The sequence below is a fragment of the Catharus ustulatus genome, chromosome 1, assembly GCF_009819885.2.
Source record: "Catharus ustulatus isolate bCatUst1 chromosome 1, bCatUst1.pri.v2, whole genome shotgun sequence".
Classification (NCBI taxonomy): domain Eukaryota; kingdom Metazoa; phylum Chordata; class Aves; order Passeriformes; family Turdidae; genus Catharus; species Catharus ustulatus.
Window position 1 is genome coordinate 25593291 of NC_046221.1, and position 18419 is coordinate 25611709.

Consider the following 18419-nt stretch of genomic DNA (forward strand, 5'->3'; position numbering starts at 1 on the left):
TTTCGTAAAAATGAGAATTCTCCTGATGAAATTGTGTACTCACACACATGTTCATGTATAGGGATCTAATTATGAAAAGATACACAAAGTGTTCTGGATGGAAAGTACCAATTAAAATTAATAATGTACATTCTTCCATGTACAAATGTATCCTAGATGGTGCCACAAGTGCTCAGGCAGCAAGAACAACTAGCCCTACTATAGGGCACACAGAAAAACTAAAGCGAAAACTTGCAGATCTTGGGTAAGCATTTTGTTATTTAAAATACATTTTCTTCTGCATTAAAAGGATTGAAAGTAAAACTTCTAAGATGTTTCCTGATGTTTTCTAATATTCTTGTAGGGCTCCCTTGAGAAGGAGTTCGAGCAAGGGCAAGAAGCGGAAAGAGAAGGAAGCTGTTAGGGTGACCTGTGGCAGTAGGTATGGCTGAGAGATTGAGGATGTGAGAAATTGTGTGCCAGAAACACTGGAAAAACCTAATCATCCTAGCAGATGGAATAACAACAGTCCCACTGACTTCATAAAGAAGTGTTAAGCTTTGAGATAACCGGAGCTTACAAACCTAGATTCCTTGGCTCACAAAAGGCTAACATATAATCTAAAGATAATTGGAGGTTTATAATGTCATAGAATCATAGAATTTCTCAAGCTGGCAGTGACTCGCAAGGATCATCAAGTCCAGATTGATCACTGCTGCTGTTGCATCCACTAATGGCATTTGCAGAAACAGATTTTCAGGGCAGCCCTACAAGATGCACCCAGTCAGTTAATAATATCCATGAACCAGAAATCTTGACACAATTCCACATTTTTATTTTTTTAAAGCCCCCGGGGTAAGGTTGAGCAGCAGCTGTTCACTGCAGCTTTGCAGCACCCACACTAGGAATGCTTTCAGGAGGGTTTTTTTTTTCTGAAGATAAACATCTGAACTTGAAAAATAGGAAAAATGCTGACTTCATGCCACATCAACAACTTTAAGGCAAGGAATTGTGAATTCCTTTTGAGATCTGATGAGACAATGTCACCAGCATCAGAACTCTCAGTAAATAACTGAGTGTTCAGTGTTGACAACAGCAGGAGGTAATCTCTGCAAAAACTAATGTAGATTTTCACTGAAGGCCTGTCCTTACATACCTATGAGTCTGACAAGATCACAGCATGATACCTGGCTCCAGGTATGAAAGTCAGGAGAGCTAAGCAGTCTTAGTATGTTCCAAAAGTCTAGAAAGGACATAGCAACTCAAAAACTCTGCACATAAAACAATGCAAAAAACATACATACATGATAAAAGAGCTATTGGAAAAAAGCAAACTTTGAATGCTATTCAAAAAAACATTGTGGTGAAAAATCAGTATGCAGCCATTTGTGCAGTTCTAATTTCACGATTATAAGCCGCACCATTTTGACTAAAATTTTGATCCCAAGCGGGAAATGCGGCTTACACTCAGGAACAGCCAATATATGAAAAACTTCTGAAATTTCCAAACCCGGTGGTGCCAACCAGGGTGCTGAGCTGAGCACCTGCCAGTAAAACCTGGGATTGCACGATTGTTACAAATTGGTTACTCTGTTGCACAGTGGGTGGAGGAGGGCTCCATGCCGGCAGCACAGGAGCAGGCAGGCTCTCTCCCCGCCTGCTGCCACCACGGGAGCGGGCGGGCTCCATCTTCACCAGCCGCCGCGGGACAGCACCGGGCCGGGGTGAGCGAGCCCGGTGGCAGCGGCGGCCGGCCCCAAGTGGCCCTGCCAATCAGCAGCACCGAGCTGGGGCCACCTGGCCCCGTCGGCAGCCCTGAGCGGGCCGACCCCACCCAGCCCCGAGCCGAGCCAGTAAACCCCGCGATCCCACGATTCTGTTACTAATTGGCAACTTTGTTGCACGCGGGTCCTCGCTGTGAACGACAGTGTGGCTTATAATCAGGTGCAGCTTGTAATAGTGAAATTACTGTGCATTGTGTAGCTCCATAAAATCAGAAAAGCAAAAGAAACCGTCCTTACTCCCTCAGGCACACTGTGCTGAAGTGCAGTGTTCTGTCTCAGCATACATTTGTACATTTGTATTCTGCAAACATCTGGCAGGATCTTCAGTTAACTTAGGCAACAGTCATCACCTCTCTGCTGGTGTCAGAAAACCTGTCCCAGTGCGTCTGCTCGCCGCTGACATGGAGTCAGTGATACCCACTGCTGGTTTCCTAGTGACAGCAAGAGGTTTCTGAAAGCCAAATCTCTGCACTTTCTGTGACTGTGAGGCAGCTCGTGCCTTAGCAGGCTGTTAGACATCATGCAGCATCTAGATACCAGCCCACACGGAGGAGGAAATGAATGTGTACTAGATTGTAAGAATTTGAATGGCCCTTATGCCAACACAGGGGGTTGCAGATGTTTGTGAGATCTCACAGGTGTCTTCCTTAGAGAGAGTAGATCTCAGTGTAGAGATCAGTTGCTTATTAGTCCATGTGATAAATCAGTTCTTTGTGTTGTCTCTTAATATTTCTTTAGTACAGTTCAATATCCCAATTACAGTTGCTAAAAGTAGAGTTTAGTACTGCTTTCAGAGGTGACATTTGTGAGCATTTGTCATTCTCACTCAATCTCTGTTAACTGGAGTGTAACTGTTTCAGCAAAACTTTTTAAACAACCATTACCATTTATTTTGTTACTAACTCCAAAGAATTTGCCTCAGAAGAAATGTGAGCATGTTTTCTCTACAAGTCCAAAGCTGTATAAGCTCTTTGAAAGAAGGAAGATGATGAAAAGACAACATCCTGTTATAATTATGTCCATTACAGCAACTGATTGATGTAGAATTAATCATGTTGTTGGATGAGAGTTGCATGCATTATTTTGCCATTTCCAGAAAGCAGCACTTGTGATATGTAAACAAAATCCCAGATTGTTTCCTGAAACTACCACTAGTGCTACAGATAGGAAAAAATACCCCATTTAAGTAAGGAGCATATATTTCCCTGCCTGAATTTAGGTGATTTGGGCAACAACATTTGTATTTACTTTCTACATTCAGGCAAAATTAGAGGATGAGAGGGAAGTGAAGGACTGGGTCAGATACATCTATCTTTCTTTTAGATGCTAAATGGAGTAGGATTCTCCTTCTTGCATAGGTGGGGGTCCTTTGACACTCTCACTTTCATCCATACAGAAAAGAGCCTTCACAAAATATGTGGTCAAGTGATTATGTAAATAATGATTTAGAAGCTGTCCAGAACGTAGGTGTTGAGGGAGATTTACCTATGCCCCAGTTGCATACAGCTGCTAAAAGCAGTGGGATTTTAATGCTCTGAAACAGTAATATATATGTTGATGTAAATAATATGATTCTATGACATATGCAAAAATTCTTGGAGGCAGACACTTTACATAATTTTTTTAAAATTTACATACTGTTCTAATGATATATTTAGGAAATAAAATTGGGGCATTTTTGTTTATAAGTGTTACCTTTGATTACTGTAATCTTTGTTTGTACAAAGAGAGAATCTGATAAACTCCCATAGGTTTCTTTCATTTTTCTATATCAATATTTTTAATATTTGGTAAATTTAAAAGCAAGATAATAGTACTACATGTGTATTTAGCTGTTGCAACAAAGGAGCAGCTCCATGGATGGATACAGATGCATCAAAACCCAAGCCAGATCTTCTCTGGCAACCAGGGCCCGATTGGGTCGGTGCTGAGTCTAATGATTTAATCATGCTGAGATACCACTGAGGCTCAGAAATGCACCACACAACGTGTGGATTCTTGACAGGAGCTGATTCTTATCCGAACGGTGGGAGTGTAGGCATTTTCAGCTGGCATCTGTCTTCATTTGCTGGGTGTATGTTGTCTTAAGAAAGCTTGGGTTAGAAAAAGAATCAAAAGAACATGCTTTTTTTCTTTTGCTGACAGAGAGATTTCAGGCATGCCCCTACCAGCTGCATGCCACTCAGTTCTTTAGTCACATCTACAGGGAATGTCACTTTTTACAATTAACTGACTCTGTGGCATTTTGTTTCCCCTTCTTTTATAATCTAATGCATATTCCTGCTCCTTTCTCTTAAACAGGACTGTCAGAGAGATGCTGCAGAAATCAGCAAACACTAAATCTTTAGCAGAGCGATCCTCCTCTCTCCCACACTGTGTACCATTCACATGGTATGGAGAGAGTGGCAAGGGATCCAATTCTTCCAGCAACCTGCCGTCGCCTACCAGCTCAACTGATCCTTCCTCTGAAAATTTAAGCCCAGCTAAAAAAGGGTCAAAGGTAGAAAATAAAAACTACCTTATTCCCACTGTGTTGAGTAGCATAATTGGCTTGGTGATTCTGGGAAAAAGAACAGGCCAATATGTGACTACTCCAATAAACAGTGCATGGTGTTCATTGTACGGTGACAGCCCATCCAGATGGAACATCTCTGTCATTGTACCATTCCCTGTTCTACCTTTTTTAATTTGTCTTAATGTACATTATTCCAGTAAACTAACTGTGGTGTGCTGTACCGTAACAAAAGCAAGTGTTGCCAGTGGAAATTAGCATTTGGATCCACTGAACAAATGCTAGATTTGTGTATTCAGTTATAGATCTTCATTCTTCGGGACTGGTAGTGGGAATACCCATGTTCAAATGAGGTGTTTGCAAGTGAAGAAATGCTGTATGCTGTCAGTCATCTGCTTTTCCCCCCCCAGTAATGAAATCTGTCATGCATGCTGGGTGTTGAATTTAATTCTCTGTATGAAGATGCTTGAACTGTAAATATGAAATATTGCAATTTAATATATTTGTGTGATTCCTTTCTATGTGCATGACTGTTTCAGCATGAAAATTCCTTAAATAACCCTTATTTATAACAATATACTTAGCTTTTTAATGTTTGTTTCCACTTCTGGAAAATATTTCTTTGCCTGTAACTTCCTATGACTTACAGCAGTTGATTTTTAATACTGGTCTGGTGAAACGAAGCAGATATGGTTCTCAACTTTATATAGGAATATGACTCAGAAAGCTCATTTCTTTGTCTTCTACCACTAAATGCATGTTGATAATAGCAGTTTCCACAGGCATTTCTTACTTTTTGATGCCAAAAGGTGGTGATCCATTACTTCGGCTGTGCACTAGGCTCTGTGCTGTGCAAGGTCATAGCTGTTCTTGTGTCACCTGGCAGGAAGAGCAAAACAAGGCTTACAGCAGTCCAAATCAGATTGATAGAGAACGCCACCAATGAAATCTCTGAACAGAAATTACCTCTTTTCTTTTAAGGAAAAAGATTTTTAGACTGTAAATCCTATTTATGTATTTAAACAAACATTGTTTAAAAATAGTTTTCAAGTGGGGGAAAAAGCACACCCTTTTAGATAGCATTAGATAGAGGTTGTGGGGGCTGTCCTAATTATTACCAGGCCTTGGCTATCTCGTACTTCTGCTGTCATGTAAAGCTGAAGCTTGCACAAAATAGAGGTGGAAGAAAAATCAGAGTACTTAAAAAAGAAAAATATGTTGTTCACACAACAGGAGGTAGAGCTGTTGAACTTCTGGCCTAAGAACGCTGTGTGGGCTAAGGAAGCAGCTTAGATTTTCTTCTCCTCTATAAAGAGCTGGGAAAAACAGAACAGGAATTCTAAACGTAGGTGAGACAAAAATGGTCACAAAAGTATTCTTATGTTCTCTGTAAAGTTCACAGGCTCTTAAATTAAGAGTTTCTGTACTGCTATTCAGGCTTTCAAAGCACAGCATGATACCAGTATTTAGTTGGATTTCCAGCAAAAGTAAGAGGACCAACATTTGATATTTTTGGGAGTCTTCATGTTTTTAGGAAAGACAGGTCAAGAATTTGACAGGGACAGATAGAATAATAACTTTTTTTAGTATTGTTTTTATTGTTTTCACTTTCTAAAGTGAAGGTCAAAGATTAATTGGATTTAATACTCATTTAGACGTTAGAGAGTAGAGGTCTCTGTATTGCCAGGTGTGTATTTAAGTTAAATGGAATATCTTGGTGTCCTTAATCTTTTATATATTTTGATTTTTTTTCATTGTTCTTCTAGTTTGAAATACTTGTTAATTTTTGTCTTATTCTAATGGTGATTTTGTTGTATTGCTGAAAAATATGTGCCTGCTTTTGCTATTATTTGCCATAAGGTGTAATGTGTCTCATAGCACTGTTAAGAAAAAACAGGATTTGTTCTATGGCTATTAGTTCAGTAAATAATATTCAATGTCCAAAGATATTTTTTACTTTAAGTTTCAGTTTTTTCTAAAGGCGTAGGCAAAGAGGGAGGATCCTTTCACTTTTCAAGGGGATTATTTGGGCCTCAAAAGTGGGTTCACAGGATATGCTCCTTGCTCTTTCAGTAGGAGTTTTCACTTCTCTCTGTTCATTAATTCTCTGTCCTATTCTTTGTGCTACTGCCTGTGCTACGCTTCTAAGTGTTTGGAGGACAGTAAATGCTAGTGATTAACCTGCAGAAGCAATAATTTAGCTCCAGGATGGAAGCCAGCATCTTAAGAGTCTGGAAATTGCTTTTAGACACCTTTGTTATTCATGGAGGCATTAAGCTGGCAAAGGTGTCTCATGAAGTACAGAGTGGTAAAAATACTGTGCATTCTATAAATAGTAACACTATGGAACAATAGGCTTCCTTATGTGTATTGTGATTGGTTTGGTAAATGTTTGAAATCACTCCTGAGCTATGCCAACATGGAAGACAGAAAGCAGTTTTCCCTTTTAGATGCACCTAAACAATGATTTGTTCATCTTTACTCCTCTTTTTCTCCACAGAATTTCACATTCAACGATGATTTCAGTCCCAGCAGCACAAGTTCAGCTGATTTGAGTGGTTTAGGAGCAGAACCTAAAACACCAGGCTTCTCACACTCCTTAGCACTGTCATCAGATGAGGTATGCAGATGAAATTGTTCAGTTTGGGGAATAGTTGTTTTCTTTTTCCTGTGGAATCTCATTTGATTACTCAAACTAAAGGAAAAGTTTTAGGCAGTGGGATTGGAGATGGAAATTAGGACTGGTTTCTGAATTAAGATTTTTCTTGTTCATAAAATAGTGACTTACAATAATGCCCTGTGGTACTGTTGTAGGGAAGTGGAATGCAGTTAGTGTCCTAAGAGATGCTATGCCCTCACACGTGCCAATACATTTTTTCTAAATATAGATACAGATCTAGATACACTAAACTAGGCCTAAGACAGTTTTCATATACCAAGCATGCAGTACAGTTTGGTAAATGTAGCTGAGCTGTAAGGCACCTTCACCTACCCCAGTTTTTACCCTGGTGGAATGACCTGTACATGCAGTAATTGTGTGTTACTGTACCTGAATGTACGTGTATTGATTATTATAATGTCTATGTCTTAATCCACTTTGCATTCTTTGTGCTTGCTTTGCACAGTGGATTTGAAGTCAATTACTCCAAACCAGAGTTTTTCATACAATGATAAAGTAAAAAAGCATTCCTAACTCTGTAAATTGGTGACATGTTTGAGCTGAATATAATGTATTGAAAATACTCTTCTTAAAATACTGGTTTTGTAACTCATTTGTGGGTGAGGTTGTATGATTTGACAGTAGCTAACAGCACATCCTGTGCAGTCAGGAAACTTGTGCATTCTTTTTTTTTTTACAAACACTCCATAAGAACTTCTGATTTTTCATGTGAGATTTAAGCCAAATTGTTTTTTACTAGAGAGGGGGAAAATTTGAAGTTTCTGTACCTTCTATACCTTTTTTTTTTTGTTGTTGTTTTAATGATAGTTAGGTTTTCTATTACTGTCTGCATGGTTTACTTGGGTTTAAAGAATGAGAGTTGTTCTATGCAACTGTATTTGCCAACCTGCAAGTCTACAAACCCAGCCATTCTTCTGAGGTTGCTTTTATTGCAGATAGTTAAGGGCAAAAATTTATAACAAAATGAGACAGCACAGAGGTCTGCATGTGCTGTGAATTACTGAGAATAGCAACATCATCACTTGCACTTTGTTCAGTGTTAGTACTATCTTGATAATGCGTTTCATTCTCTTACCATGTTTGATTCTTCCTATATTATGTATTTGATTGTGGCAATGTCCTGTTCAGAGCGGTACTGGATTAAAAGCTTGAAAATCCTTTCATTTTGCATGTTGAGCTCTCTACTTTATTACTTCTAAAATACCAAACCTGAGCAGGTCCATAAAAATGAATGTGTTTTCTCCCTCCTCTGCTGTGTACCAAATTGTGCCTCCAGATGAGGCAGCATGTTCAGCAAGAGCTGCCCTGGAAACCTCCCCAGCCACCCTGGGCAGGGAGGAGGCTGGTACTGCTCCTCAGCCTTCCACAGCACATTGCTGTGAGCACAGCTCTGCTCTGGCTTCCCTGGGAGCCCCATCAGCATTTAAAGAAGACAAAAAAATGGAAGGGTGGGGAGGGAACACAGTTGTTGCAGTCAATTCTCCTCTAGTTTAGGAGCTTTTGCTCTGGGAAATTGCTATCAGAGAGGTTCCCACCAGTTCTAGGGTGTCAAGATGAGGAACTCCAAAGGGGTTTCATTGATGCAGTGTCAAATTTAGCTGCCAAATCATGTGTGTGCTGAGCTTTCAACATAACCTCTTTGCTTCTGGAAATAATTATTTTTTTAAAAATCTTGTTGGTTTTAAGTAGTCATATCTGTTTGCAGATCTTGGTGCTGCCATTGCCTGAACTTTTACATGCTGTTACATGTTTGGTACTTTGTTTCTATAATGCTTTTCTTTCCCATTTCTTTGTTGCTCCCTCACTCAGAGCCTGGATATGATTGATGATGAGGTGAGATACTAGCGTGTTGTTGTGGTGAATCGCGTGACCGTCGCGTGGCAATGTACTGTCTCTTTTGCAGAGTCACATTTCTTGTCTTGTGGTGTTAACTGACAAACACCCTTGTTGGCACAGAACACACAGATGTTACTGGCTCCTCTTGCCATATCTTGAGTTGTCCTCTGCTTTCTGCTGAGAGTTTTCACGGCCATAGCAAATTTTGTGGTATGATGGAGGCAGGAGGAGGGTCAGTGTCAAAGCAAATCTACCAGACCAGGCATCATCTGTGCTGAGCTCGTGCTGGCAATAGGAGAAGAGAAGGATAGCATCCAGCCCTGACAAATGGACAGCCAGAAGCAGAGAGAGCTCCCAGCATCATCTAACCTAATGTAAAAGCTGCTTTAACAGCAGACAGCTGCTGCAGCCTGTAGCAGCTGCTTTGCCAACTACAGCCAGGACAGAATAGCTTTTGTTTCAAGCCCCGCTGGCATACCCGTGGGTGGAATAAAGTGGCAGAGCAGGGACATGGGCATGCTCCAGCAGTTGACGCCACACTTCTACTTTTTGGTGGGGTTTGTGCTCCCACCCGCAGCAGCACAACACGGTGAGAGCAGGGCCAGGGCTGTGGGATCACTGTGTGTTCCGTACCACTCCTCTGTGTCACCTTGTAAGTCTTCTTCCACAGACAGTATCAGTCTCACTGACTGTTTGATATCATCCCTTTGAACTCTGGAGTGGTTTTCTGAGGGTTTTATTTTCCCCTGTTTTTTTTTAAATGGCTTAAACAAATAATAAAGGTCTGTGAATGAGCCCAGGAAGTGGAATGCGCAGTTCATTGCATCCTTTAGAAACCTGATAATTTGAAGGAAAAAAATCTTGTGAGGGTATGGGAATATACATGGTTTGAATTGTGGCACCTGGCCATTTCAGTCCCTGCTTGGGTTAGAAGGAATGCCAGTTCCTTTTCCTTCTATGATTCTATAGTTCCTTTTTCTTCTGTGAGTCATTCTTAGATGCCTGGTTAGATAGAGATGTAATATAGCAGTGAGAAATTGTTACGGTAGTGCAAAGATAGTCCAGATACCTGTGCTCTTATGCAGGTGGTTTGTGCAGAAAGATGTTGTTACTCATCTGTGTTACTCTTTAATAATAACGTGGAATATTTTTGTTGCAGATCCTTGACGATGGGCAGTCCCCGAAGCACAGTCAGTGTCAGAGTCGTGCTGTTCACGAATGGAGTGTGCAGCAGGTTTCCCACTGGTTGATGAGCCTGAACCTTGAACAGTATGTTTCTGAATTCAGTGCCCAGAACATTAATGGGGAGCATCTCCTTCAGCTGGATGGAAGTAAGCTCAAGGTAATTAACTGACTGGGCTTCAAGATTATCTATAGTATTTTTCATCAGTTTACATCATCTCAAAGACAGTAAGAATTCATCCAGAAAGCAGCAAATCCTTGTGCATGGAGTTGTGATAGGTCAGAATAATAAACAGAAAGTATAAAGCTGCAGCAACACTTTAAGAAATTCCCATATGTGCTTGGATTCAGAAGCTTCAGAAATGCAAGGCATTTGCTTTGTGAAAATTCTTAGTGTATATAATGTACCCATGTTTGCTTGTGCAAATCATACAGTGGTGTGTGAAAGTGGTATTTGCATGCACATATTTCTCACCCAGCTCTATTTTTTGAAAGGGTGATTCTGAGAAGACAGTGAATAGGCATATATCAGAAGTAGCAAGGGAATAATGGATTCATTGGATATGGGAGACAAGCTGATTCCAGTAGTACGTTAGAACTAAATACAGTTTTGATGTGCAAAGTATGCGTTGTTTCTCGTAGTAAAAATATGAGCCTACTGTAGTCAAAAATACAGGATAGAGTTGCAGGAAGCTCAGTAGATCTGAAAGTCCAAGTTTAGTGTTTCCCTTCTGAATTTTTTGGTGGCACTTCACTAACTATAAGTGTCTTTGAAAACTGCAGGTGAACTTTTGAGCAGTGAGAGTTTGGAATTCTTGTTCTATGTGGACTTAGGTGATTTCAATAAAATAGTTTATTTGCCTTATTTGATCAACTAAATCAACACTGGTGGTGGCAATGAGGTCTCATCTTTAATATTCTAGAAGTGGAAAGCATGAAGTGTAGTACTTGCACATCTGTGATGTATCTGAGTCTGTGATGGATTCACTTTGTCATTGCAGTCTTCTTAGGAGAATTATTACTAGAATACGAAAACAAAATGTGATTGATTAAACCGTAAGAAATTCTTTTAAATTTTGCTTTCCCCACCTTAGGCTCTCGGCATGACATCTTCCCAAGACAGAGCAATCATTAAAAGAAAGCTAAAGGAAATGAAAGCATCTTTGGAGAAGGCTCGCAAAGCTCAAGAGAAAATGGAAAAGCAAAGGGAAAAGCTTCGAAAGAAGGAACAAGAGCAGCTGCAGAGGAGATCAAAGAAAACAGACAAGTGTTCGTCAGATGCAACAGAGGGCACTAATGAGCAGTGATAAGCAGAAGTGCTGCTGTGTTTGGCAAGTGGAGGCATGTCAAGGAAAGAGAAACTCTTATCCACTCTGATGCCCCTTCAGCTTTCTTGTGTTCATCACCCAAGATTGTGTACAGAGAGATGGGGCTGTACATAGAATGACTAGGGAAATTTATATTGTGTAGTTTTCTTTCCTGCATATCAGTTCATGCTCGTTGCTGTTGCCATGTGAAACAATCCCAGCCCCTCGGTTTGTTCTGTTCTTGTTGACAGCTAACAGATTTCATTTTTGTGTGGTGGTGTTTCCTTCCAAACTACTCTTCTCTATTGAGCTCTGTGTGTTTGGTCACTTCAGTAACCAGCATGATGCCGAGGAGCATGTCCACTGCTTCACCTCTTCTGAATAGGATGGCCAGTCAGTATGGTTGGGGAACATTTCTTCAGCTGGGTAAAAGGAGTTGTGCTCTGTCTGATAAGATTTGACTTCACTTTCTAACTGGAAGTTTCATCTTCTTTACGATGTTTGGATACTCAGTTCAGTCTGCTGGAGTAAGTTTCATCTTGCGTCAGTATCTTTAAGCAACACTGCTCTGAAAACTGTTCAGTGACTTCTTATACACTGGAAATAAAGACAGGAGAGTCAATATTCCCCCTGGGTAAAGGACAGGAGGTGGAAACTCTTTCTGTTACCTGTACAATAGTTAAACCAGGAAGGAGGCAAAGCCTTAAATGGTTATGTGGGTTTACACAGAAATCTGAGGATAATATTTATCCTTTAGATATCTGAGCAAGGATAAATTTCTAACTAGAGCACAGTGTATAAATCTGTATAAATTTTATTGTGCTCCCAGTGTGTAGGCAACTTTCTTATAGCACATTCTGCTTTGTTTTTCATGTGTTTCATGCAGGAAACTGGGTTTATTTCGTTTCAAGTTGGTTTTTCCCCAGGAAAAACACCACATCTTCAAATTCATTCTCCAGTCTGTAAGCATTGGGAGAATAGGCTTTGTGCTGTGCTATTATGAAGCTGGTATTGGAAACAATTATCCAACTTGAGTCTGCTGTAGATTTTCAGTTTTTACAGAAGTGCACTTTAAGAATAGGAAGATGAGTTATTCTGGTTAAATTAAATTCAGTGCATTGCTGTTAAGGTCAATGCTGCCATGGAGGTGATGGTTACTTAATCTAAAGCTCACATCCCTCAACTGTTTTGATTGATAATTTAAAGAATATCCAACCAAAACCTGAATTTTTGGGCTTCGACTGTAAAATGTTTTGATGGCTTAGCAGTGGTCATACTTCAGGGATTTCTGGGGTGTGCGAGGCTGTGGATGAAGCCTGCTGTGTAGTTTTGACTGTGGCAGAAGCAGTGTGTGATGTTACTGCCTCAATAGCAGTGGTGAACTAAAGAGTATTGCTTCAAAAGACTGGACAGACAACGGGCAGATCTGCGCAAGGGGGAGCTGAAGGCATGAGCTGAGTGCTCTGCACTCAAAGCTGTGTATGGTTGAGAAACATCACTTCCCACTCATGCAGCCTGCAAGGGACAGTCTTCATCCAGCTGTGCAAACCCAGAAACTGGTTAAGGTGCTGATGCTAAGTTAGAATCTTGAACTTGAAAATGCACCAGCCTGGAATTGAGAATTCCTCTGAAGAAAATGCGTATTTTAGTTTGGCTTGGCTTGTCTTCTGCTCTGTACTTTATGGCATTCAGATTTGTGTCTGCAAGGTTCTCTGAAGCTCAGATTTTGAACACTTAGGGTGCACTGTTAATAGTTACACTTCTTTTGATCCTAATAATTTCTTTGACATGGAAAATGGTCTGTAAACTGAGAGACCCTAGTTCATTCAAAATTAATACACAACAGATCTACTTAGCATTAACTTTTCCTTCCAAATCCAATTTCTACAAGTTTTTGATGTATATTTTATTCAGATCTAAAATTGAAATTGCCATAAAAGATACTTACTGGTATTTCTAAAGGCTTGTAATACGTTTCTTGAGATAAACCACCAGCAGTAAAATACACCTGCTAACAAAATTACATATTGCAGTAAAACCTTTTGTGTTGTTCATCCATAGGAGAAAAAAATTACAAATGTTTAACAACCTCATAAAACTGGCATTCTTAGAGTAAGAGAAGTTACCTGGAAGAAACTGGAAATTTAATATTTTTAATGCAATGTTGATTAATGCATTAGATGATGATTTTCTTTTTAAATTATGTTTACACTGTAGTAATGTTTAAGTGGTTGTATATAATAATCTAAGGTGGTCTCTCTGTTTTTTGTTCTTTTTTTTATTTAGAAACCAGAACAGACTGCTTGGAATTATATATTGAGTTTTCATTCTTGGTTCTTAGAACAGTGCCTAGTTAATCTCTTTGTAAATCATGTTCTTACTCTGCAGAATAACTCATTCAGTTTAAGTCCTTTAAGTATTCAGGGGATTTTTTACTGCTTTGTGATAGTGTTGTTTTGTTATTCTCAGACTGAAAACATGAACAAAAATCTAACTTTAAAAAACCTAGTGGCTTACATTTAAATTAAAACCAATAAAATGCATTTTGATCAACATATGAAAACTAAGGAAATGCAACAATGACAAGAGTTTTGCTATTCTTTCTGTGATAAAAGATTTATGTGGTTCCTTTTACGAAATATAGGAACTCAGTCTTGGGAAGCACAGCAATGTCACTGGATAACAGACGTGAAGCACAGTCTGAAACTTTTCTTGCTGTTCTATAGAACCTTTAAAGTTTTGTTGCAGTTTTCTTCCCTTGTATTGTGACTTATAGAAACAGAAAATGGATATCTCATCATTCTTAACTTAAACTTCCTGTAAACCAATGCTAAGTCAGACTAATGTGGGGCTTATTGTAACAAGAAGAAACAAATTCTCTGTGCTAAATGACTGGACAGCCTTTCTCATGCTTTGGCTCACCTGCAAGCATAATGTCACCTACATTGTGTATTTATTTGTGGAGCTAAAGCTGCTTTTATTAGGGTGAATTGCCTGGCCACCACTGAACTGCTGTGCAGGCAGTGTGGTGTTTCCACATCTCAAGACATGTGCTTGTGTCATCTTTACACCTGGGTGACTGCAGCAGGCTGGCCCAAGTTATTTTCTCCCTGGTTAGGGTGGTAGGCCAGTTCTGTAAACTCTAGTTCTGCTCATTGCTGCAGTATTGTAAGTCATGAATATATAGAGCATCTAAAAAGGTGAAGAACAGAGAGTGAAGAAAAAGTGGAAGTCTCAAAACTAGAAAATGAAATATACAACACTGCAGGTTACTTCAGTCCCAAAAATCCTAGTGTTTATGCTGAGATTGTGAGGAGAGCAGTGGCTCTTTATTGTGTTCAAATCAGCCAGACATACTGACATTAATCATTCCAGCTTGTATCTTCCTATTTCTTCACAGGTGGGTTGTTGGCTCACGCAGCTTTCTTTTAAAACTCCCTGTTGGGTTTCAGTCTGCCCTAGGAGAGCAGGGCCAGGGGGTGAGGAAGGAGCTGCACCCCTTCACTGCAATGCACAGAGTTGCCCACTGTCTGCTTTTCACCCAGCACCCTAAGCAGGTCCTGCTGGGGGTTGCTGGGAGAAGAGCCTGTTCAAGATCATGGGTTAGAATTACACAGTGGAACAGAAGCCAGTAATAAAAAGCTGAATGGCATTAGATGTTTGTATTTCAGTGTATACAAATACTTTTGTATTTTTTCAATTTCTCAAAAATTTTTTGGAATGGCATCTTTTTTGCTAATTACTATAGTCTGCTGCAGGGATACCACAGGAATTGAGCTTTTATTAGAATTACTGAGCAGCTTTCCTCTAAAACTTGCCAGCCCTTAGCTGTCATTGACATTCAGAGGTGCTTGACACTTGAGATCAGGGTTCCTCATACGTTATTGCTTCCATCAAAGCCTCCTGTCCTCCTGAGCTGCTGCACCTTCACCTCCTGGCTCATGAACTGTAAGAAGTGGGTAGTGTATATTTGAGAGTGAATTGTGTTCCACTTCCAAGAGAGAGAAGAGAAGAAAATGTCACTCATGCACGTAGTGCAGAATACTGTTCTACAGTAGTATGGAAGAAGATCATCATGGGTGTCAATATGCTAGCAAGGAAACACTTTTTTTGTGTGTTTTTAACCCCAACTTTGATTTTTATTGGAGCACTTTCTGCAGTTCATTTCTGAGCAGGATGACAGATGAAATCCAAGGAGACTTGCCCACTCAGTAGAGTGGAGTGTGGGTCATCTGCAGATGGCACAGTCCCTTTTGTTAAACTCCCTGTGGATTTTACTGGACTTTTTTCTGTACCTGTGAAACTGGTTTTTCAAAGCTGTAATATCTTAGTCATGACAGTGAGCCCTCCAAACCCTCAGTATAAAATGAACTTTCTGTTACTAACCAGCTGTACCAACTGGTACTTTTGCTTTTAGCATTAACAAATGATTTTAAAAGTGCACATCTTACAGGAAGGTTTGGTAGTAGTGCCTTGGGTTGCCTGTTTCTTTGGGAAGTGTGGATTGTGTTAAGAACAAGCTGTAGGGTTTGTGAAACCTGCCGAGTTAGACAGGTCTCTTCTTCCTTAGAGATGAGGAGGACTCACAAGATTAGATCCAACCCATGTAACCCAAGTAGCCTGGGGCTCCTGCTGGGTTCCCAATGGGAGCTTTGCCACTGCCACCAGTGGAAGTGGATTTGGGCCCCATGCAGAAGTGTCTAAAGGAAAGGGAGATCTCAGGGCACCAGGCAGAAGGAGTAACCAGCTCATTTGGAAGTGAAGAGTGCACAGTGAACATCTTCTGACTCTCTACTTTCCCATGCACATTCACTCAACAAGTGCTTTCATATTTCCCAGTCACGTTGTAATGGTATCTCACTGGTCATTGACAAGTGTTACACATATTGCTAGAAGACCAGGCAGCTAAAAGACTAAAACGCACTGTGCTTACTGTAAAAATTGGCTTCTTACATTGTTTCTTTTTATATGGTTAAAGAGATAGTTGTGCTTCAGATTTTTTCCTTTTTCTGTTCTTTTTTTAAAGACGTCAAATGTATATGAAATGCATGTTATCCTGAACTTTTTGTTTGTACATTTTGGTGTCTGATCACCTGCATGAAGGACACAGTAGTGCCATGTCTGAGCTTATTCTCTTGTGCTTGGTTGATATGAACTTCTCTAGATTGTTGAGTTTTCCCCAAGATAACTTTGTTTAATATTTCATTTTTGGGAGACATCAAGAGAAAACATCATGGTGGCCCTTTGTTTTCTTACAGTTGAAATACAAACAACAAAGCCTTGTGGTTTAAAGTTAATTTGTTAGTGTAAATAAATTTCTTGCCAATAAGTATTATTGTTGTTAGACAACGAATGCAATAAAATGAGAAATCCTGGATCTTTATTAGAATTTGTAATGAGTCCTCACTTTTCTGCCCTTTTCTTGATCATGCCAGAAGAAATATTAAATGGTGTGGACGACCAAACAGCTGCATGGGTCAGGCTGGGGGTCAGGGCAGTGTGTACCTTGCCCTACTTTTTCTTTGCTTCCTTCTGCTCAGCCAAAGATTATTTTAATCCCAGCTCTTGGCCAAATTGGCATGATTCACAAGCCCCCAAGTGGGTCTCATTTACACTCTGTAACTATGTAGAAAGAAGTTTAAAAAAAATATATTAAAGGAAAAAAATGGTCCTTTTTCTTCATATGCTGGTGAAAGGGAGCTTGCAGTCTTTTGCTGCAGGTTGATGTAAAAATAGGCTGCCTTCACATTGATACTGGTCAATATCTGTGTGTTTAAAAGATCTGGACTGGTTTTGTTACATAAAAACATTTTACACTCCAGTGTAGGTTAGTTATAATGGGCATTTTATACATTCAAAGTACAGCAGTTCTTTTACTGAATATGTTTAATAAGTCTTTATTTGATTTTAGTAAAGCATTAAGTTAAGGCAAAACGAAGAGCACAGACTGTGCAATTTGTGTAGTCGTTTCAGTGGATTTACGTCCAGCAGAATCTAGGCCAAATACTGTGCACTTAATCTGTCTAACCCAGTTTGTGTTTCCCAATGACTGAATCATAAATCTTACCTTCCGCTAATACAGCCACCATCTGCAAGAAGATAAAAAGAATCCTCAATTCATAAAATTATTATCTTAATTAAAATGGATATACTGAGAGGCTCCAGATCCACAACTGACATATAAAATGTGTCTGCTCAGCAGCTCCCTAGGCCTGGAGCCATCTATCCACGTCTGTCTTGTTTGTGCAAGTGTTCTCAGCTGCAGCTGGGCTTCTGGAGCCCAGAACTGCTCCAGTCTCTACAGAGTGTTAAAGATGATGGGCTATGCCTGAGGCCAGGCTTGAGCTGCATCTTCCAGCACTGCTCTTTGTGCACTGAAGCTGCCAGGAGGTAGAAGCTGCACCCCAGCCTTGCTCTTGCTGCACAACACCTGCTTGCTGTCTGTGTCCTGCCCAGTGGCCCTGCTCCCATTCCCACCTCTGTGCTGCAGGGATACCTGAGGAAGAGGAGGTTGGCAGTGGGCATCCTGTCCTCCTCGCCTCAGGTCACAATGTCACTGTCACTAACAGCAGAGAGCTGTGATGTCTCTGCTCTCAAATGCTGTAGGAAAAGATAAAGCCCCTCGCTTGCCCATGGTTCCATCTGAAGGCAGACTGATGGGAAAATCTTCAGCACAGAGTAGTCTAGAACAGAAGAATAAAAAAGCCAGTGATGAGTAAAGACAGTCTTGATTTTTTGAAAGGCCAAAACCAATAAAAAATAGAAGTTTGACAAGATCCAACAATATGTAGATTTGTTCATTTGAAGATGCTTTAAGCAACAGTAAAATATGATAATAAGTTTTGGTAGGTTAGTTCTGCACTGCTGAGGGAAGTGGCTGTTGCACTTCTACAACCAGAGAGTAAATTCAGGACCTGCAGGGTGACTGATTGGCGTTGCAGCTGTGTCACTGCCACTGACACATGATGTAACTCTTCAAAACATGGCACTTCAGAACAAAAAGTGGCACAATCCTAGAATTAACACTTTAGAATGCTAGTGCAAGCCACTGATGGCTGATCACAAATGAGTGAATAGCCCAACCTCTCCTTACTGTGAGAACTTCCTTCAGAGCAGTTCTTTCAGTTTGGGTGCTGGAA

General features: G+C 40.2%; 1 protein-coding gene across 6 annotated transcripts in view; it reads left to right on the forward strand.

Annotated features, from left to right (window-relative positions):
• Positions 1-16663, forward strand: part of PPP1R9A (protein phosphatase 1 regulatory subunit 9A) — a 136418-nt gene extending 119755 nt beyond the window's left edge. For 3 of the 6 annotated variants that reach the window (XM_033073621.2, XM_033073612.2, XM_033073635.2), the window contains 7 exons: positions 157-244; positions 344-421; positions 4065-4263; positions 6776-6895; positions 8765-8788; positions 9951-10133; positions 11068-16663. In XM_033073621.2, coding sequence (XP_032929512.1) covers positions 157-244; positions 344-421; positions 4065-4263; positions 6776-6895; positions 8765-8788; positions 9951-10133; positions 11068-11280 — 905 coding nt within the window. In that variant the 3' untranslated portion in view covers positions 11281-16663. The remainder of the gene's footprint in view (positions 1-156; positions 245-343; positions 422-4064; positions 4264-6775; positions 6896-8764; positions 8789-9950; positions 10134-11067) is intronic. The other 3 variants (XM_033073627.2, XM_033073646.2, XM_033073651.2) reach the window with 3 other exon arrangements.
• Positions 16664-18419: the final 1756 nt, after the last annotated feature.